This window comes from Brachypodium distachyon, chromosome 5, assembly GCF_000005505.3.
Source record: "Brachypodium distachyon strain Bd21 chromosome 5, Brachypodium_distachyon_v3.0, whole genome shotgun sequence".
NCBI classification, from domain to species: Eukaryota; Viridiplantae; Streptophyta; class Magnoliopsida; order Poales; family Poaceae; genus Brachypodium; species Brachypodium distachyon.
The window spans coordinates 19,062,489-19,083,638 of NC_016135.3; the positions used below are offsets into that span (position 1 = coordinate 19,062,489).

The 21,150-nt window shown below is 44.6% G+C and overlaps 4 protein-coding genes and 1 long non-coding RNA gene across 7 annotated transcripts; 2 read left to right on the forward strand and 3 right to left on the reverse strand.

Moving 5' to 3' along the window:
* Positions 1 to 66: 66 nt before the first annotated feature.
* Positions 67 to 4,446, reverse strand: LOC100843432 (disease resistance protein RPS2). Its single transcript, XM_010241832.3, has 2 exons — positions 3,223 to 4,446; positions 67 to 2,503 (listed from the first exon to the last, which is right to left on the reverse strand). Exons 1-2 carry the CDS (start codon positions 3,850 to 3,852, stop codon positions 371 to 373), a joined length of 2,763 nt encoding a protein of 920 aa, XP_010240134.1. The 5' UTR covers positions 3,853 to 4,446; the 3' UTR covers positions 67 to 370.
* Positions 4,447 to 4,531: 85 nt separating this feature from the next.
* Positions 4,532 to 10,577, forward strand: LOC100840275. 3 transcript variants are annotated; one of them, XR_001404913.2, is made up of 5 exons: positions 4,532 to 4,668; positions 4,736 to 4,931; positions 5,093 to 5,216; positions 7,938 to 9,510; positions 10,337 to 10,577. It is a non-coding gene; the product is annotated as an uncharacterized LOC100840275 (long non-coding RNA). The 3 variants fall into 3 exon arrangements; XR_002960832.1 differs by having other exon boundaries at positions 4,542 to 4,630; XR_733144.3 differs by lacking the exon at positions 4,532 to 4,668 and having other exon boundaries at positions 4,677 to 4,931.
* On the reverse strand, positions 5,225 to 9,439 carry LOC100843741 (disease resistance protein RPS2). Its single transcript, XM_014896126.2, has 2 exons — positions 8,807 to 9,439; positions 5,225 to 7,664 (listed from the first exon to the last, which is right to left on the reverse strand). The coding sequence occupies exons 1-2, from the start codon at positions 9,437 to 9,439 to the stop codon at positions 5,445 to 5,447; spliced, it is 2,853 nt and encodes a 950-aa protein (XP_014751612.1). The 3' UTR covers positions 5,225 to 5,444.
* Positions 10,578 to 13,069: 2,492 nt separating the features above from the next.
* LOC100839660 (60S ribosomal protein L14-1) lies at positions 13,070 to 14,944 on the reverse strand. The gene is made up of 5 exons (XM_003580080.4): positions 14,791 to 14,944; positions 14,610 to 14,711; positions 13,623 to 13,752; positions 13,426 to 13,538; positions 13,070 to 13,334 (listed from the first exon to the last, which is right to left on the reverse strand). Exons 1-5 carry the CDS (start codon positions 14,791 to 14,793, stop codon positions 13,275 to 13,277), a joined length of 408 nt encoding a protein of 135 aa, XP_003580128.1. The 5' UTR covers positions 14,794 to 14,944; the 3' UTR covers positions 13,070 to 13,274.
* A 484-nt stretch (positions 14,945 to 15,428) lies between these two features.
* On the forward strand, positions 15,429 to 17,966 carry LOC100839966 (dCTP pyrophosphatase 1). The gene is made up of 2 exons (XM_003580081.4): positions 15,429 to 16,096; positions 17,608 to 17,966. The coding sequence occupies exons 1-2, from the start codon at positions 15,830 to 15,832 to the stop codon at positions 17,836 to 17,838; spliced, it is 498 nt and encodes a 165-aa protein (XP_003580129.2). The 5' UTR covers positions 15,429 to 15,829; the 3' UTR covers positions 17,839 to 17,966.
* Positions 17,967 to 21,150: the final 3,184 nt, after the last annotated feature.

Consider the following 21,150-nt stretch of genomic DNA (forward strand, 5'->3'; position numbering starts at 1 on the left):
ACTGGCATACAATTCTCCTGATCTCGTCACACACGCCGATCACTACAATCTTAGGAAAGGTGACACTAGCTATGAACCTTATTATATTGTTTAAATGACAAATCATATCATGTACATGAAAGTATACCAGCAATTTACATGTGGTTGAATGACTATATGCACATTACAAATGATTGAAATGGAATACAGTTACTTTGTCAAAACAAAAAAAAAACAATACCAGCAATTTACAGAATATCATACACAGGAGTGTAATCAGCAATTGACATAACCTATTTAAAACAACTTTAGAAGAGACCTCTTATCCGTGTCAAGACAGAAGTAAGCCGCTGCTGCATGTATCGCGAAAACCATTGAAATTGGGATTCTGTCAGATTGGAATGAAGTACTTGCTCTCCATGCGCGCCTCCTCCTCCTCACTGTTTTCCCAGTGCAGTTTCTCCCACCAATCAAACGAACCGCATATCTGCTTCAGTTTCTCATAGCTACGCGCGCTGCTCAGTGGGATACTTCTCAAATTTGGGCAATCCTCCACCCGAAGGGTCTCAAGGGATGGGAACTCTCTCGGTTTACAAATTCCTCTCAGCTTCTTAAGATCAGTCAATACAATCAACCTCAGCTTTGCGAAGTCAGTGTGCCCAGTTTGTACCATTGCATGGTCTTCTTGTTTCTCTGAATCATGATCCTGTATTTTCATTTGTGCTCCATTCTGCTCCTCACTGTAAACTTCCTCATCTTCAACAATTTCCAGCATCCCATCACAATGAGATATGTCAAGCCTCTCAAGCAGTTGAAGTCTTCGAACCCATGTGATGTTCAACAACTTGGGGCACTTTGAGATGACCAATTTGCGGATGTACTGAAAATTATGGGGAGTCGGTACAACAATGATATTTTCCAATGAGGGAAGGACTGAAAGGGTCAGGAAGACCAAGCGAGAAGTTGTAAGCTCAGCATCGGCAGTCACTTTATTCAGGTCATAGCATGATTCAACATGTAGCTCCTCGAGGTGCTCCATGTGGTTCAGGTCAGAGATTTTGATTGAATGCATCTCTGCACAGTACTTCAGGTTCAAGCGATGTGTTGACTTTGCCAAAGGGCGAGGTGTGTTCAATTCCTTTAGCACATCCTCTGCATAAATCGTGATTCCAAGGAACAATAGTGACGTCAGGGAATCAAGATTTAGGTCATCAACATCCCGGATCCCATAGTGGCTGCGGAAGAGATTGAGCACTCTCAACTTATGTAACTTTGAGCAGTTGTTCAGGGTATCTTCAAGTGCAACAGTAACACTGAGATCCAAATGCCTCAACTCTTTCAGTAACCATAGGCGCTCAGGTAATCTCATAATGTGTGTGTGCGACAAATTCAGATGCTGTAATGCAACCAATGTCTCACATTCCGGAAGTGATGTTATTGCGGTATGAGAAAGATCAAGCACTTTCAAGGATGACATAGTTCTGAAAAATCCCGTGCTCATCTTGTTCAAGTTTGGGTTGTTCTGCATCAACAATGTGGTGAGGTTTTTGCATTTTGGTGAGAAACAAAGCTCTCTGATGTTATTAGACATGATGGAGATCCTTCTGGCTTCTTCCCACTCTCCAGCTGGTGGAGCATTATCCAAGGCCATCCCTGGTTGAACGAGGAACTTAGTATCTGACTTGCTAACCAACCAAAGCCCCAGATGCCTGATTATGTGGTGCATTTTTACCTTTGTTGACATTGAGCCACTGGTCTGCAACAAGCAGGCTGAAATAAGACTGCGGATTATCTGATAAGCCTTCTCACAATCATTTAATAGCAAACCTTCAGCTAACCAATAATCGACAAGTTGCTCTTTACTAACAGATCCATACTCTGGAAAAAGAGTGCAGTACAGGAAACACTGTTGTTGAGTGGGTGTGAGTCTGTCGTAGCTGTATTTCAACTGAGCAAACATTTCATCCACACCATTAAAATTGTCCATATTGATAGCAATTGCATCCGCAGCTGATTTCCACTCATTTTCTTCCAAGCCTGCCACAGCGGTCCCAATGACATTGAGTGCAAGTGGTAGGCCTCCACAACTTTGGGCTATTGCCTTCGCATGCTCCATAATAATATTCTGAGGACCAAGAGATTCAACTGCTTCACTAGCCTCCTTGCTCAGCTTGCTCAAGAACAGTTTCCACGAAGCATCACTACCTAAAATCTGCATCTTAATCAAGCTCCTCTGTGCACCCATCTGGAAGCATACTTCTTGGTCACGTGATGTGAGGATCAACTTGCTCTGGCTGTTGGTAACTGGAGTTGGGATACCAACATCCTCCAGTCGGAATTTCTTCCTTACATCATCAAGCAGCACGACGAATCTTTTCCTTGCCAGAGCCTTTGCCAAGAATTTGGCCCGTTTGGCAGTTGGCTCATCTTTATCCCATGGCAAATTAAGCCTTTCGGAGATAGTCTGCTGTATCTCCACTGTGTTCAATGTCTCAGAATTGGATACTTCAATAAAGATAACAACCTGGCACAAGCAAGTAAGAAAATTTATAAAAAATACTTGAAAAGTGGCAACATGAGCCAGTTGGAATGTGATTTATCAAAAATACTTGAAAAGTAGAAATGGCGATATAGTAGTGAAGAAGCATGTATCAAAAAGAGATGCAAGCATGCTTCAAAAAGTTACTGCATGCTAAAAAGAAAGACAAACAATACTAATTTATGCAATTACATTTTATGCCCATTTACTTGTTCTAAATATGCTTGAAAAAGCAAGCATTTAAGAAATTTGTGGGAAACAGCAAAATGACACACCCTAATTTCATGATGTAATAATTAAATAAGAATGCAATTTTCATGTACATGTATAGTGGCTAATGTGTACCTACAAAGTTGTCAAATTTCTACGTTCAGTACTTGCAAGCAGTTGTGTGATTTTCTCGAAGAAAAAAGAAACTGTTCTGTGCATGTGAGGGACATGTTAAATTTCGTTATGCCTGTACAAGAACATCAATCTTCAGCCTTCAGCGCATTGTATAGCTGTTCTACATTGAAATATTGTTTGCTGCTCTTTCTGCAATGCTTGGCAGCGCAGAAGAAAGTTGTTCTACAGAAGATCTTAATTGAATATGGTACCAAATTTAAGCATGGCCACTGAAACAATCCTATATTTAAACTCTTAAATAGCAACACCAATATGCCCCTGAGGCATAAATTGCAGTCTTCGAGAAAGAACCATCATACCTGATAGTCATGGGACTTCTTTTCAAGATCATTGTTGAAAACATGGAGGAGTGTTGTCTTACCAACACCTCCTTGACCCCACACACCAATTATGTTTGAGTCACCATTCTCAAACAGATTATGGAGCTGACTCAGCATGGTATCCAAACCAAACGTCTTGACTTCAGACAAGGAACTAACAATCTTCGGCAGGGGCTTGAATCCAAATTTATTGAACTGCCTCCCTTCCTCTATAAGTTTATTCGCCTCGTCCAGTGCCTTAACAACACGCCCACCGATCTTTGAACGACGAGCAGCATGCACGGTGCACTGGCAGAGGCAAGAATACTTCATCAACTGGCCATACTCCTCATCAATGGCCTCCAACTGTAGCTCATCGACATGCCTGAGCCAGACCTGCACCTGAGGATCACAAACGTTTAGCTTGTCGACCTCCGCAGTGACTTGCGCTCTCACCGTTGTCTCGACGGCATGCAGTAGCTCCTTGGCCTTCTCGAGATCACCCCAGTTGGATTTGAGGTGCAGGAACGCGGCAACCTTTTGGGCCGCAGCGTCAAGAATGCCGGTGCCAGTCAAGCACTCGCACATGGGCTGAAGGCACGAACCAGCCGCGCTAATAGCGTCAGTCATAGGGAACAGCAATGAGTATGTAGCAGCCAGGCAGGCATGGAAGATGCAAATACAGGGAACTACGAAGGCTTATATAGAGCAAGGCAATGCAAAGGAGAGACGCGACGCAACACGATCCCGTGGAAATGTATGTACAAAGAAAGCGCGGCGACAGTTCAGCCGATGGTGATTAGGATGTCGAGAGAAAACATCCACGCGCATCCCAGCGCAGTTGGGTACTGGGGGGCAAGAAGAAGTCATCATTCGAGAAGGGAAACTTGGAAATGTCAGACTCTTCCGGCCGAAACCGAGTGTGGAACAGTGGAAGACGCGAAAATGTCTCCCCGCGATCATCCTTTTAGTTTCCTAGTAGTTGCTCAAGGAGAGCAGCGCAAGCAAAGCCAAATATGATGTGGAACAATTCATCAAGCACCTTGCGTGCGACGGCGAACTGGTGCTTGCCCTCCTGTGCAGGTTTCGTCGGCTTCTCCACCCGCAGCCGCAGGATTCTAGAAGACTAGAAGACCTCGTAGTCCATGCTATATGGGATTTTTAGCCGGCGGTGAATGTATTTTCTTTTTTTTTTAACCTGGAATCTGGTGGCTGGGCGCGGGATTTGCGTCTGAGGTTGGGGATGATAGACAGAATAGATAGAGTCGTCGTGCTCGTGCCGCAGGATGTCAGGAACCTTTCCCCAACCGGTATGGTACAATGGTAGGCTCTACTAATATTGATATGGGCCTTTGGCTGCCGACGCCGGCTGCCCTGCCAGGATTCGGCCCAAACCTTCCCTCGTGAGGTGGCCCTCTTGGCCTTATGGATCTGCTAGCCACGATGGTTCGGTCCGCACCTCTCTCTCTCTCTCTCTCTCTCTGTCTCAAAAAAAAGGGCTGCCATCCTGCAGGCGCATCCTGATTCCTGAAGGATTGTGGTTTCCGGATGTTCAGCAAATTGTTGCTCAGGCAGCGCAAGCCCGTGAGTGACCTTGGTCAAATGGAGCCTGGAGGAGTAGTGGATTCTGGTTGCTGGATGTTCTCACGGAAGGTCCTCGTGAAACCGAACTGATCCCCACTATGCCTGCAAGCTGTTCGACCATATGCGTGAGTGACACCTCATGTTCTGAATGGCAGGACGTCATTCATTGTATATAGGATTTTCGATCTTGCAAAGTTTGGTCCGTTTTCTGATTTATATGACAATTTTCTCTAAGCCTTTGGTCTCCTGTTCGAAACTAGAAACTGACATTTCATTTGTTATTTAGGTGTTATGTGGCAAATTAAGCAAATGCAGCTGCACAGTGGGAGCCCCCTTGCAGTCTACAAACTCCGTATGAGCTGCTGTACTGGCATTTCAGTTTAGGCATTTAAAGGAAGGTCTAATACAAGGTGTGCACAACACAGCATATACACTTTATACAGTTTTGGTTATGTACAGACTACAAACAGGCTTATACAATAGCCACTTATTTATGAATCTGAAAATATGAATGCAATTAATACATATTCATAGATTGGTATCTACTGTACATCATAAATAAACATAAATATATCAGTAATTTGTGTTGTACCATCATGTTGCGGTGAGAATGTACTTTAAATAGTTCCATGCTTGTGCTAGTCTTCATCTTGGATGGGAATGAAATACTTGTTCTCCATTATGTCCTTGCTACCCCACTCTAACTTTTCCCACCAGTCGTACGATCCACAAATCCTATTTAGTCTCTGGCAGCCATATGTTTGACCCAATGGAATTGTTCTCAGATTTGGGCAACCCTCGACCCTAATACTTTCAAGACAAGGGAAATCCATTGGGATGCATATCTTTGTAAGCTTTTTTAGGCCAGTCAGCACAAGGGATCTCAGTCTTGTGAAGCCTACATGCTGCCCTTTTCCATTGATCCGCCCACTCTTGGTCATGTTCTGGCAACCTTTGGCATATTCATTCCATGAGTCATCTACCATACCATGTATCTCCTGTTCTTCAGAGAAACCATTTTTTCTCCTGCATTTCAAAATGCTACCCTGTTCAACCCCAAAAGTCTTGTTTTCCACCTCGTCGACTGCTTCTTGCACAACTTGCTCTAATTCATGGCAGTGATAGATAGAAAGCTTCTCAAGTGCTTCCAGCTTCAGAACCCAGGTAACATCGTGCAACTTTTGGCAGTGGGAGATTGTAATTTCTAGTAGGTTCCAAAAGTGATGAGGTGAAGATCCAATGAGGATTGTTTGGAGGGCAGGAAGTTCAGCAAGGGTGAGTGTTTGCAGGCAAGAAGCTCTTTGCTTGTCAGAGTCGGCGATAAGTTGGTTCAAGTCAGGACATGATTCAACATAAAGCTCTCCAAGTTGCACCATATGTGTGAAGTCTGACGTTTGGATTGACTGCATTTGTTTGCAGTGTTTGAGGCTAAGGCGCTGTGTCGACTTAGCTAGAGGGTGTGTCTTGGTCAACTTCTTTAACACATCCTCGGCATAAATTGTGATCCCAAGGAACTCGAGTTCCTTCAAGGAATCAATGTTCAGATCATTGACATCATGAACCCCGTAGTTGCTTCGGAAGAGGTTTAACACCCTTAGCTTGTGTAGCTTGGAACAATTATCAAATGTCTCTTTAAGGGACTTGGTAACACTTAAATCTAGATTAGTTAGTTCTTTGAGCACCCAAAACTCTTCAGGAAGCCTCTCAATGCATGTGTGGGACAAATTGAGATACTTAAGCCTTGCCAATGTTGTACAGAATGGAAGAGTTGTGATGCTGGTGTGTGAAAGATCAAGGACCCTTAAAGAAGGCATGAGTTTGAAGAATGTTGGGCTGAGCCTGTCCAAATTAGGATTATGTTGAACTAGCAAAGTTTCAAGATTCTTGCAGTCAGGTGAGAAACTAAGGTCCCTTATATCATTAAACATGAGGGACATCCTTTTAGCTGTTCGCCACTCTCTGTGAGATGGTGCCTTTTCCAAACTCATTCCAGCCTTGGCAATAAAATTTTCCATCTCTGCAAGGGAAAGTCCCAGATGACGAATTATGTGGTGCATTTTTACCTCCGAGGAGTCTGGTTTGCAATCCTCCAACAAGCATGCTGACACCAAGCTACGGATTATGTGGTGGCCTTGCTTGGGGTCCTGAGATGTCAACCCATCTGCCATCCAATACTCGACAAGCTTATCTTTGCTGATTGAGCCATATTCTGGGAAAAGGGTGCAGTACAGGAAACACTGCCGCTGTTTTTCTGTCAACTTTTCATAACTGTATTTCAGTTTATGGAACATTTCTGGGACTCCATGCAAGTCCTTTATGTCATCTTTAGTCGCTTGCACCACCAAGCTCCAATCCCTGGGTTCTTTTAGTCCTGCCACGGCCCTCCCTATTACCTTGAGTGCAAGTGGCAGACCACCACAGCTCTGGACAATTGCTTCAGCATGCTGCCTTACGACATTATTTGGGCCCGGTGCCTCAATGGCTGCGATAGCATGAGTGCTCAAATTGCTTTGGAACAGGTCCCATGCAGACTCCTTCTCTAGGTACTCCATTTTGATCAAACTCTGGTGTGCTCCCATTTGATAGCAAACATCCTCGTAACGCGAACTAAGAATCAACTTGCTTTTGCTCCCAGAGTCTGGGACAGGAATCCCAACATCTTCTAATTGGAATTTGCTCCTGACATCATCCAACAAAATTATAAATTTCTTTCTGCCCAGAGCTTTTGCCAAGAACCTGGCACGAGTTTGCTCTGCCTCTCTATCATTCCAAGGCAAGCCAAGGCGGTCTGTGATCATACGCTGGATGGCTGCTATATTTAGAATTCCAGAGTTGGACACCTCAATCATGATTACCACCTAGCAAAAGTCAATTTTGATCAATAGAAGTATTAGGATTCAGTTAAATTATGTGAAGTAATAGTAAGGGTGGATTTACATGGAGCTAATCTTCTGACTCAATTGCAATTAATCAAGTGTACAAAAGTAATCATTCTGTGATTGCCAAAGTGTCAAAAAAATTCAAATGAATGGGTTACCTAATGGCATCCTTATGATCTTGTTCATGTTCAGATCACACAGAGAATGTTCTAAAATGAGGCACCATGCTAATACCTTTTTTTTGTTGGACAGATGTAAAAGCCTGCTTATTAGAAAATGTTTGGGGATATAATAACGTGGAAAGGAGATGTTCTGAACTTCTGCTCGTGTTGATTCAAAATCTGTCAGAGCTAGAGCAGAAGGGTTGTGCTTTATTCAATTAGTATTAAGTTCAGAAATGTGCATGTGCTAGGAGCAACCATGCAAGGTAGAAAAGTATTATCACTGTGGTACCAGACAATATATACTCGTTCAAATTTCTGAGAACGAACAACATGGTTAACTATTTAAGTTTGTAGGGTTCTGGAAAAAGGTGGTTTAATTTTTTATACCTTGTATATTTTGTTGTATACATTCAGTGTTCTCAGAACACACGTTTAAACTACAGTGAATATTCTCTTTCTTTAACTAATGCCATATTAAACAAAGGACACATACTAGCTTTTATTTTGAGTAAAGTGATATAATTTTCGACAACAGATGCATATTTAGAGAAATGAAAATAAGTTACTCCTTTTTCGTTTGGTTGCGAAATATTTGCATAACCCATCACATGAAAATTGTGATTTTCTTTTAAGTGATTAGATGTGGACACATAATTAGTGAAATGAGAAATTTGGTATTGGAGCTTTTTATAACAACTGCACATGCACTTCCGGACACAGGCTTGATTTGTACGCTTATACTTAAGCTTGACATATTCAGTATGATGCACGAAGTATGTAGAAATAGAAGCTTCGTATTTATATTAATTCAAATTTATTGTAAAGAAATAGTACTCAAATGCATACATTAACTTTCATTACCATGCTCATTTTAAGTTTCTCATAGTAGCATAATAAAAATTCTCATCGAAGTGTTTATATATGTTAGTTGACTAATTTCCTATCACAATTATGTACCTGGTAGTCGCTGCCACATTCCTTGAGTTCATTGTTGAAGGTGTTGAGGAGTGTTGTCTTGCCAACCCCTCCTGGGCCCCAAACTCCAATGATGCCCAGGTTGCTGTTGTTGAAAAATTTCCGGAGATCCTTCAGCACAGGGTTCAGGCCAAAGGCTTGTATCCGTGGTCGCTCCTCGACCAAGTCTGGCAAAGGCTTGTATCCAAATACCTTAAATTGGTTCCCTTCCTCGATTAACCCTGCAAGGTCCTCCAGAACATTGAGAATACGCTTGCCAAGGCGATAACGTTTGCCGAGGCTTAGAGAAGAACTGCAGAAGCAAGAGTATTGCATGAGTTGATCACACTCTTGGTTGATATCATCAACTTGGATGGGGACCTCATCAACCCTTCTCAGCCATAATTTAACTAGAGGATGGCACTTGTTGAGCTGGTTGGTTTCGAGGCTAACTTGTTCTTGAACCACCTTATCAACAGCTTGCAGGTCTTCAATGGCCTTTGTAAGGGCTTTCCGGTTGCGCTTGATGCAAATGAAAGAAGAGAAATGTCTTGCAGTGGCTGCTGGTACCCCCGTGTTATTGATGAAGCCACACACAGGCTGCAGAACTGCACAGATCATGATAGGATCTGCCATACGGGTGTTATGTGAGGAATATGGATATCAGGATATAACTCAATGGTTCAAGCAACCGAGAGAGAAAGGCGGTATGCAAGATCTTCATCTATTTATTTCAATTCAGTTTGGGCACTTGCTATTTAAGAATGCAAAGTTATGAAACGACCTTCCTCTGCAGCTTCATGCATTTAGCTTTGGTTTCAAGTTACTGATCTTTATGTATCTTCTTTGGAGACAACATTAAAACACTGCTAGAATATCAACACCTTAGGTCAACAGCAGATAATAATTTCCACACCAGGAAAAAAACCGGCATGTACATGCATCACACATGCTGCTTCATAATAAAAAAAAGTCGGTGGGATAGAATATAGACACATAATTCTGCATTTCTAACACTGAACATTGGGCACACTTTCTTTTCTTAGGGAATATGCTCATGTGATTCAACGATTCTTTAGTGAATCTAGTCATATACCTCACCTTCACATGCATTTTTTTTTCTCGACACCTTCACATGCATATTTGCCTGCTTAGACATTGTGACAATGGGATCGATCAGATCTGACTCATACTTGTAAGTTGAAGATTGCACGTTATCAGAAAAATCTCCCCACCTTAAACCAGGTGACAATATTCCTTGTCCTAGCTGAGTAGACGTGTTTACTGATTAAGCAAGTTACATGTTTTTTAATTATAGGCAGGGTGCTCTCTTTATTTTTTTTGGAGATGTCTAACCATACCTGCCACTTGGTTGGGCAGGGTACTCTTAGTTGTTAGAGGAAACCAACTGTTGTCAACTCTTTGTTCATAGTTGACCATTCTACCGAACTCTTATTCGCTGGGCAGTTTTCTGCCAATTTCTTTATGGATATACCCTTTTTATTCTAACCTATGGGTTAACAACCATTTCAGGAGGCGTGTCTCATGCAGCAATGAGGTGGTACCTATGAAATTCCAAGAACTACCCGCCCAGCAGATGATAACGGAGTCTGTTGATTCGGACACACATCATCAGGTTTATCCATTGATATCCAGTCAGATACGTGTCCATGTATCATCACATTTACCTCGAATCCTTGATGGGCACCTTTCTGAAAGATTCTTACGAACCAATATTATAAAGGAAGACCAAGACTGGTCCGATTCCGATACACATAATCATCTTTACTGGATATACATTTGGAAGTAAACAGAGTAGAATAACAGCGATGCGTTATAGGAGTGCCCATTTAGTCGTATAACCTGCGAATACCTAATCAAACGCATGGAGTCCGAGCTGAAAATTGTATGCTGTACTTCATACGTGTGTATTCAGGCAAAGATGGCAGCTACATATGTCACTGTCGATCGCACATACATGACTCGTGTTAACAACAGTAAGCGCGTAAAACTTGAGATGAAGAGTTTGGATCGGAATCTCAGAGCATAAAATCCGACATAGCCGGCCTTTCCAAACGAACCCAAACGGGGGGGGGGGGGGCGCCGGCGAAGCGTTTTATTGTTGGGGGCCTGCCTTGTCAGCGCCATTTATCGCCCACACCGGCTTCCACATAAATCATCACCAACTTCGCCTCGGCTTCCCAGGCGAGTAATGGTGGTCGTCGGGTCAAACCACCGTCCAGTCCCCTCGGCTTCCCCGTGGCGCGTTCCCGCGTATTCCCAACGTCCGTTTCTCGCCGTGTTCACACCCTCGACGGGTTAACTTCGGCGCCCAGAAGCTCGCCATTCGTCTTCTCGCCCTTCTCCTCCCTCGCCGACCTTGCCTTGGCCGGCAACTGACAAGACCGCCACTGGCTCTGCCTCGATGAGGCGGAGGCGTTGGCCTGGGCCGGCTACCCCGTGCCGCCGGACTGCCTCCTTCCCCATGGGTGGGTTCTCAGCCTGGGCGGCAGGCCCGTGCCGCTAACGCCAACGGGAGCACGCCGACGAGGGAGGATCGCGGAGCATTTCTTCCGCAACCTCACGTCGGAGGAGCAGGCGCTGCCGGTGTGGCGGGGCTCCTCCTCCCGCGCTGGCCGGACGCCCCCGCAACCTGGGCGGTGGCGCCGGCTCCTCCTCCCGAGCGCGGCGGGCCGCGTCGCCTCCGCGCGGCCACCTCCGCCCCGTCTGGCCGAAGCCGAAACCGGAGTGGACGTCAACACCGGACTCCGAGCTGGCCGCTGTCCGGCACCGTCGCGACGACGGCCCGAAGAATTTCCGGGTCAGCACGCCGCCGAGCGCGCCTGCGCCTCCTGGGCTACATGGCCTCCGACGCCGAAGTCTAGGCGTGGTTGGACTACGAGGCGGCGCCAGAGGCGGCAAAGAAGGCGACACCGGTGAAGCAGGAGCCGGGCGTCATCGTCCTCGACGACGACGACGACGACAACGGCTTCGACTTTGACTCCGACAGCAGCTTGGGCAGCAGCGCCTCCTGGCTAGACGACTAGGCTAGGGGTAGGGTTTGATTTCGTTTTTTTAATTTTGTAAATAGTAAAATGCACCCGAGGTACCTATTCTTTTGCGAAGGTGTCAAGTAGGTCTCTAATATTTGAAAATGCACGTTTAAATCCTCATTATTTGTTAAGTCGCCTGACGTGTGGGCCCAAAGCCTAGGTGGCAGCCACGTCATGCGGCCGGAACTGTGCATACAGGCGAGGGATCTGAGATGAACCACTTAACAAACAATGAGTACCTAAACGTGCATTTTCAAAAATTAGGGACCTACTTGACACCTTCGCGAAAAAATAGGGGCCTCAGATGTATTTTACTTTTTTGTAAATTATCGCAAGTTTCAATGAAATGTCGCCTAATTTGAATAAATTTCGCCAACTTCAATGAATTTTAAATGGTGCCCCAATTTACTATCGGGAGCCTGGCTGGGATGTGGCTGGCCCCCAAATTATTCTTTGAGCCGGCGTCCGCCCCCCAATTTGGCCGAAAAATGTGGCAAGGCGGAGGGGCTGCCTTCGTACAACGTCAACATCTGCACCCTATAACTGCACCCTATAACTCACCGATGCGGCGTGTGTTCAGGAATGGGCAAGTTGTGGACTTGTGCCTTGTGGTGACCTATGAGGCTACGACGGGTTTGGGATACGCCCCAGTGGCTTCGGCGCCAGAGCGAGGAGCACCGGCGGAGAAGGGCAGAAGGCGATCTTTTCCATTTTAAGATGCACAAGTTTCATATATGGCATCATTGTTGTTTCCGTTTCTATGTTTCAAGATTGTTACAAGCATACACAGACACACCGAAACAACATTGTTATACAGTACGTCAACAAAAGAGTCCAAAATCGGCAGACCGCTTCGGTGCCCACTCCATTAGATCATTGGTCAATATTGCCGCCATATTATTCATTTTCAATCAGGGGCAACTTGTTACATGCCGCCGATTTCTTTCCATCTTTTTCTTATCTCCCAGAAACCAACAAAAATGAAAGCAACAACACTATCCGACCTGAGGTGTTAAAGCAAATACAGTGCTAAAACCTACAATCTGAACTGAGTACCTTGTCCAAACAAGTTCCAGTCCTTCTATAGCACCCCAAGATGTGCCTGTTACAGGTTACAAGAAACCTGAACATGGAAAAAAAACTGGCAGCATTGGTCAATGACCACGAATTCCAAGAGCAGCAAACGCACAGCAAGGAAACAACAAGGACATCATGGCTCGCAGGACGATATGACAGACAAGAGAATAACACCGCATAACACAACATCATAGACTGAAGGATTCTTGCAAAATCTCTAGACTGCAAGGTGTAACATAAAGGACTGATAAAATCCAGATAACAGTGTAAGTAACTCATGAAATACTTCAGGATTTTGGAACATCGAGACATTGCCGGTAAAAATCTCAACAGGCCGTGATCTAAGAGGCAGCGACCTCCTTTTTAAGCTTAGCGAGCTCCTGCCTGATAGCTCCTCCCCTCTGTTCACAAACCAATTGTAAGATTAGATGAGCACGCAAGCAGTTACATATAGAAACTAACTACTAAAGGATATCTATCTGATCTTCTGACCTTGATTTTGGCCAACATGACCTTAAACCTGTCAAAGTCATTGAGGGATGCTCTCCTCTTCTGGACAATCAGCTTCTTGCCCCATGAGCTATTCTCCCATTTGTTCTTCACATCTGCAAGCATCAAGTCTTTCATTAGAACAGTTGTCTTCCAATAGAAGTATAGATTTGAGAAACGGTTGAGGAACGGTTCATCACCAGCTTCCTCCATTGCCTTAATCAAGGTTGCCTTCTTGGGGACACGCTTGATGTCAATCTTGATATCCGTAAGAGAAAGGCGCTTGAAGTTAATCTGGCAACGGACCATATCAGGTGCATCCACAAGTGCCTGGTCACAGAAAAGAGGGAGACAATGAATAATTTCAGATATATGATTCACTTATAGAAATAAAGTTAATTAATAACAATAAAAACATGGTATATAACACTTCGAAAATATTGCAGCAATATTACCAATTGCAAAGCATGATATGCTGGCTATAACAAACGACTCCAAACAAAAGATGAATAAGAAATTATCTATACAACTCTAAGCAAATAAATGAAGCAATGATGCTCAAAATACTGGAGTTAAATTGTATACAGGAGACTGACAAATATTGATCACCAAATTCACATACAAACACAGAATAGCTGTTTGATTCAATAAGCAACCAGATATCTGGGTGATCAGGTGAGGAAACCAAATAATATCCAACTGAAGCACAGAATGGGTAGATACAGTTACACGTGTTCATTATCATTAAAAATGAATGAACAAAACAGGTGATTGCAAAGCAATTCTGCTGACAACAGCAAGAAACTGCACTTGAAAACTAAAACTCGATCGACATTCACAAATCATCATGTACATCACACAATGCAAACAATTACTCCCTCCGTCCCATATTAAGTGACTGGAGGGAGTACAAAAAATGGTTGTAAAAGAGTCATATGAAGGAATTCTAGAGGCCTAATCAACATTCCATCGAGAAGGCAATCAGTGTAGTTAAGTCTCTACTGCAACCGCACAGAAGCGAGATCAATTGAACAGCTAAAATCTATAACAATTAGCAACAGCACACCGGGAACAGAGAGGCTAGAAACAACCTGAAATTAACGCACGATCTTAAAACTACATTCTTATCCGCAGGCCAAAACAGATCGACAAAGATAAAAGGCAGTGAGATGGAAGATCTAAAATACCCTGTTCTGGTCGACGACATCGACGATGACAACGAGGCGGCCATAGTCCTTGCCGTAGTTCACGAGGGCCACCCGCCCGATCTCCACAAACCTCTTGAACGGCTGCACAAGAACAACGAGGCATCGTCATTAACCAACACAACGGACGCCGAGGAAGAGAGGAGACGTCTCGTCAGCTTACCATCTTGGCGGCGGCGGCGGCGACGGCGGCGCGAAGCGGGAGGGAGGCACACGATGGGGGCGGAGTGCGGCTAGAGAGGGGAGGGTTTTGATTGCGGATCTATATAGCCAAGGCAGGCAGTTGTACATGAGCCGGTGGATCGTGAGGTCGGGATTTCTGGTCGTCCGATCTAGGTTAGAGTGGCTGTGGCCTGTGGGAGGTTTCCGGGGTTATGGTCTGGGCTTTTGGAGCGCTGGGCTGGGGATTCTGGGCTCTTTTGCGTGGACGTTGATGAATGGGGTTAAATTGGCATCAATTAGATATTGGGCCGTGAGCCCAAAATGCTGAACTACAAGCCCTGGCCCGTGGCAACTGAGACCAGGGGAAGGAAACCCTGCTGATATTTTTGCTGTCCATTTCAAAATATAAATGATGTTGTTTATTCCGGTAAGCATTTTTTGGGTGTATGTTCCGACTATAGCTTTCTCATGCTAGGTCCATTTTGACTTGTTTGCGCTGTTTCTCATGGTACAACTTCGACACTAGGGCAGATTACCATAGCCATGGAGGAGCACCAGTGCACAACACGGCAACAGATTTAGACCATATAGCAACGTTCTGTTTCTCCCAAGGTATGCACCAGTATATGACACGTAAGGTGTACTGCAACCATCGAGAGAGACGCCACTCCGCGGCCTCTCTTGAAGATCCTCCTCAAATTGGCCAGACAGCCGGCCGTAAGTGCGCCTCCCCGAGCTCTTTACGCATCGGCTGCGCCCCCATATCTGACAACTCGTTATAGAAGGAATTTAATGCCATGTTTTCCTGCGCACTTTTCCCTACTGCGGGCTGGCCCCATTAATTTGCTCTTCAGGCTGCAAGCTCATCTCCCATAGAATCTCTCTAGCTATAGACACAAGGCGTAACTTGAGCAGGAGCCCTCCGACTATTCCAGGCGACAATTAATTGCATCCATCTCACGCAGCAAAGAAGAAAGCTTTTCGCGTGAACTAGCATCGCGCTGTACGCGCAGCCGTTAAACACTTTCCAAATTTGTTTAATGTCCTGCCGAAGTTTGCTGCAAGCCTCCAGATATATATATCCCTCCACCCGTAGCTGCGCTTTCCCAAGCAAGCGTGCTGTTTGTTTAAGGTTTGGGGCAAGATCGATGGAGGGACAGAAGAAGGTGGCCATGGAGGTGGTGAAGGGGAAGGAGGAAGCGGCTGCCGATGTGAGCCTGAAGCAGCTGTCCAAGAAGCTTGATGACTTCGCCCAGGAGAGGGACTGGGAAAAACACCACAGCCCGAGGAACCTTCTGCTTGCTTTGGTTTGCATCGCTATGATCCCTTTACCCTCTTTTCCTTTTCTGTTTCGTTCTTGATCTTGCTCTACCGTGTTTTATCGATCAATAAATCTACACGCCAAAGAGGTCATCAGGAATTTTATGGCGGGTTTCTGCTAATTTCTCCTTCATGCCGTGCGAAGTTCTTCTAGATGGCTCCGGGCAATTCTTCTAGCTAGATTTCTGTACCTAGATGAGTCGCTTCGGAATTATTACGGATTTTAGTTTCGTTTTTTAGAAAATACACGCATGTGTGTGCATGTTTGAAACAAAAAAATGTTATAAATCTTTATTTATTTTTAATGTAGATCAAATCCAGTAGAAATTCTTATTTTCTCATCTTGGTTATTTTGATGGAATTCCAGAAGTACTAGTATGTGTATTATAATGGCTTCAGGTCCTTGGCGAGGACACTAGTAATATACTGTAGTACTTTCTTGAAAAACCACTCAATACTGCTACCGTTGTAGACAATTACTCGTAGATTACTATTGACTGGTGGTCCTTTTGGTGTATTTTGTTACTGATGCAAGTCCCAAATATTTCTACCCACCGGTTACCGTTAGTGCCAGAATCTTTTAGTTTATTTATTTGTAAAATATTGAGCGGACAGCATCGATCTTTGAAACTACACATGCGCATGATCTAACAATACCCTCCATCAGTTTAAAGAATTGGGCTGAACAGTAAATCCCATAATGCTTCATTCTGAAGACATCATATATTATTTTTTTATCCAGTAGCATCTTTCTTTAAAATATGTTGTGTGGATTACATGGTCGCACTATAATGCGTTCTCTTTTGACCAACCGTTCAATAAGACTATCCTTTTTCATTAGGTATTTGCTCATAGTCGCAAATTAAGATCCTAGAGATCTATCCTATTTATTTTTTCCATATAACTAATGGTTCGTGGACGCCGAACATTTGGACCTTTGAGTTCGTCACCCTTCACCTCAAATTTAGATTACCTCGGATATAACTGCCAGGTATGTTTGGGAACCCTTATATCCTGCTCCTGAAATGTTTTGTGGTCCAGCTGGTGTATGTTCATGTGAGCCAAAAGTGACTACTTTTCTTATAAGTTTATAACTCATGACCAATGGTGTAGCTTTCATGCGTTGAACCTTCCATCCCACGTGTGGTGCAAGGTACCTTGCCCTCCGGGAACGAATTTCCAGCGTCACTGTCGAAACGACTCAACAATTAGGAATCCGACGTGTTTATACCGGTTCAGACCTCAGGGTAGCCAGTGATTGATCACCCTCAACTTCTCACGGAATTTTCTGAAGATGGAATGTGATTCAGTGCACATCTTTCCTGTGTGGAAAAAGCAAGCGCTCCTGTCCTTCTCCCAAGACCAATGTACTACTTTGTAGTTTATCCATCACAGTTGGGACTTGTCACTTTCGTCATGTAGGATTGTAGGATACGATGGAACCGGCCTGCATGAACTTTTCTGAATTCATCTGAAGTTTTGTTTGTTGTTGCTGCAGGTCGGGGAAGTCGGGGAGCTGTCGGAGCTGTTCATGTGGAAAGGGGAGGTGCCGAGAGGGCTGCCGGGCTGGGACGAGGCGGAGAAGGAGCACCTCGGCGAGGAGCTCTCGGACGTGCTGCTCTACCTGGTCCGGCTCTCGGACATGTGCGGCGTCGACCTTGGCGACGCCGCCTTGAAGAAGATCGTCAAGAACGCCGTCAAGTACCCGGCACCGTCCAAGAGCGCCTGATGATCTGCAAGACAACAACAGTGTCTCTGCTTCTTCTTTGCTGCTTGACCAAAAGTGAATTTTTTGGGACTCTTAGGATGAAACATGTGGTTGGTTGGATTATAGTAGTTATGCATGGAATGCCTGAACCGATGGTCCGATGCTGAGAGCTTTTCTCTGTGAGAACCTTATAATTTGCGGGCTGTTTCTTGAAAAATAAAATCTTTGGGAATCTTTTCGCTGACCAGTAAAATTTCTCGTCACATAAAGTTGCACAGTACTACTCCTACGGAATAAATCTGAAGGAAGATCCCCTCCGTATTTTTCCGCCAGTTAACTTCCCAGCGGCCATAAAGGTCAGTCGCACCCTTTCTCCCTCGTTGTTTATCGCATTGGGCCGGGAATGAGTGCCGGGCCTAGGACTTAGGAGCAACCCGTGAGGCCTGTTATCAAATACTACTGGGCTGCCACTAGCCCGATAGCTTTCTCAAATAACGAAGCCCGATATGTGCAAGTGCGCCACTTCTGTAGTATTGGGCCGAGCTAAATATCTAACCCTACAGTGTCCACAGCAGGAGCCCAGATGGCTGCAAGCCTTTCTTTTCCAACGAAGGAGCATCTTGGTTCGGCAAATTCGTAACGCCTAAAATTGCCTAGACTGAAGGGCCGGCTGGGGAACTGAGAAGTGAGAAACAGAGAAGATCTGTATTGCTGTCACACAAAAAAAGGGAGAGAAAGAGCTGTATTAGTACTACTCAGCATCTGGAGACTGGAGTTCTAACTAGGAGTACGTAAGATCGCAAAGAATTCCTAGATGCACTCCATCTAATAGGCGAGAAAACACCAATGCTGCGACAGGGCGCTTTCCGGTACCCTTTATGCGTAGGCATGGCGCATAATCCAAGATCCACCGGCTGTCGTAGTAGCCTCTAGCCTGCAACTCTGCAAGGTACAGCCGCAACCGACGATCCATCTCTGACGCATTCTCGGAGGACAACCGGAGCGCCGCATCGATCTGCACTTCTGCAGCCTGCGGGGAATCCTGCTCCGTCCAGGGTTTCATGGTACAACCTAGCGTCCTCGGTAGTACTCCTATCTGTTTTTGCCTTGCACATGTCTCTGCGAGATTAGCACCGCGTCGGGCGTCGCTCCCACTGAATTTCTAAAGTGGAAAAGAGACCAATCACACGTTGTTGCTGGATCTGTGTATAACCTCAAAGGTACTTCTTTCGACGCATTAAAAGTATCGCTCACTTAGTAAAAGTTTGTACTAACTTGATTTAGTACAAAATAAAAAATATTTTTTGTGGATCGGGGAATATCAGTAGCCAACTCACGTAGCATCGACCCTACGCTCTACAATTAATGCATCAGAAAACACATGTTATTTTCATACAAGTACATTCCATTTTGTACTTCTACGTTTCAAGGATTGACACATAATACCTTATTTTAAAATTTGACTAGTTTGTACTGCATTTATTATTGTTTTTTGCTTCACTTTACACCACCCAGTGTTTTTTTTGGTACCTGATTTATCAAAATGTGTTGAATTTGGCAGATGGTGCACGCTTCATTAGGTCGAATTAACCGCTCATCGGACGTCATGTCGGCCGGATTTGTACGAGTGAAGTATCACCGACATGGTATGGTTATCCCCAACAATGAACATACCGTCCCGTTGGGTTTAACCAAGCCGCATATCAGTTAGCCATGTTGGGCGCGCCCCTCACCTGTACGTATACGACGTGGCGTGCAGTAAACCATGGCTAGCTCAATTTATTGTTCAGGCCAATTTTGTCAAACTTGATACTCCCTCCGTCCAACAAAAGATGTCTCAAGTTTGTCAAAATATGATGGTATTTAGTGTATAGATGCATCTAAATTTAGTCAAAATTAAGACATCCTTTGTTGGACAGAGGGAGTACAATTTTTAGATCAACAAATCAGGGTTAGAAGGTGGGTAAAAATAACACTAAATGTGGTACCAAGTGATCGGTTTTTTAAATTAGATACTTTCTATCAATTTTGGATGTTAAGAAGGTATAAAGTGAAATTTACTCTACTTTCACTCATCTTGGCTAGCACATCGCCACGTTCCTTCCTCTAAACCGTACGTGTGCGATGAATACCCCAATCACAAACAGTTACTCAACCGCATATCGCCGCATAGTGACGGAAGAGCAAACTGTGTATGATAGACAATTCTAACCGTGTGCGAATACCTAATCTGTAATCTGTAGACGTCGTTGAAAGTGCGTGCTATTAGTAGCACGAAACTTGTGTATTAAAACACTAACTCAGACAGTACATAAGGCGTGAACCCCAACTTGGCCATGGAAACTATTGGCATCTACGATCCAGGCATACGTCTGAGATGTAGCATTGCATAGCAAGCATCCAAATGTTTTCCTTTCAGGTATTTGTCCGCATGCGTGGATTCCAATGCCATTATCTGCATTGGTCTTTGTTTTCATACACAAACTTTCTTGGATCATTTGGGAGGGGTCCAGTGTAACTCCAGTTTTTTTGGTGGGGAAGCATGAGAGATCCTACGTATAGTACCCGTGAATCATCATCCTGTGGCCCTAATAATCTGTAGCTCGCCAAGTGTAGATGGTAGAGCCCGCCAGGATACATTTTTCCGACTTGCTGGTCCCACGTAGTACAGTACATGAAAAGGATTACGCATGCTTCGTTAAGTTAAGCCTTTCATGCCTAACATTATCATCCCTATCTTAATACAGCAATATAGCAATTTTTTTCTGAAAGTATCGATCATTAATTATTGGGTATCGATCGATGCATGCTTGAGTGTATGCATCTCTAACATTCTCTCGATCGACGTCGCCGCGTCGCAATAATGCAATCAGCCAATCAGTCCCCCGCGTACGTGCCACGATTGGATCTTTCAGAGCGCAGGAACGGGACTTGGAAGCAATAAACTAACCCCTCTGGGTCTCTTCCGTGTGGCGAAAATTACCTGACCGGTTTTGTCGCGTAACCTCTCCGTTAATTAAGTAGCTCCCGTTCCCAACGTTCCCAATGACTTATCCCTCACTTTTCTTCCCCCTTTCATGTTGATGTGTTTTAATCATGCGTCAATCATGTTTACTAACCTGCATCTGATGACACGAGAGTGTGTTAGGGGGGCATTCTAGCTATAGCTTAGGCTAAATCCGTGTCCTGCTCGACCGTGCCGATCGAGAAGCTCCTCGCGACACGATTCCCCATGGTGATCCCAGCGTTGACAGCTGAAAAGAACTGTAAAAATGGAATTTTCCTTGTCGATGGAACTCGTTGGGATTAATTACAGCATTTGCGGTTCACACT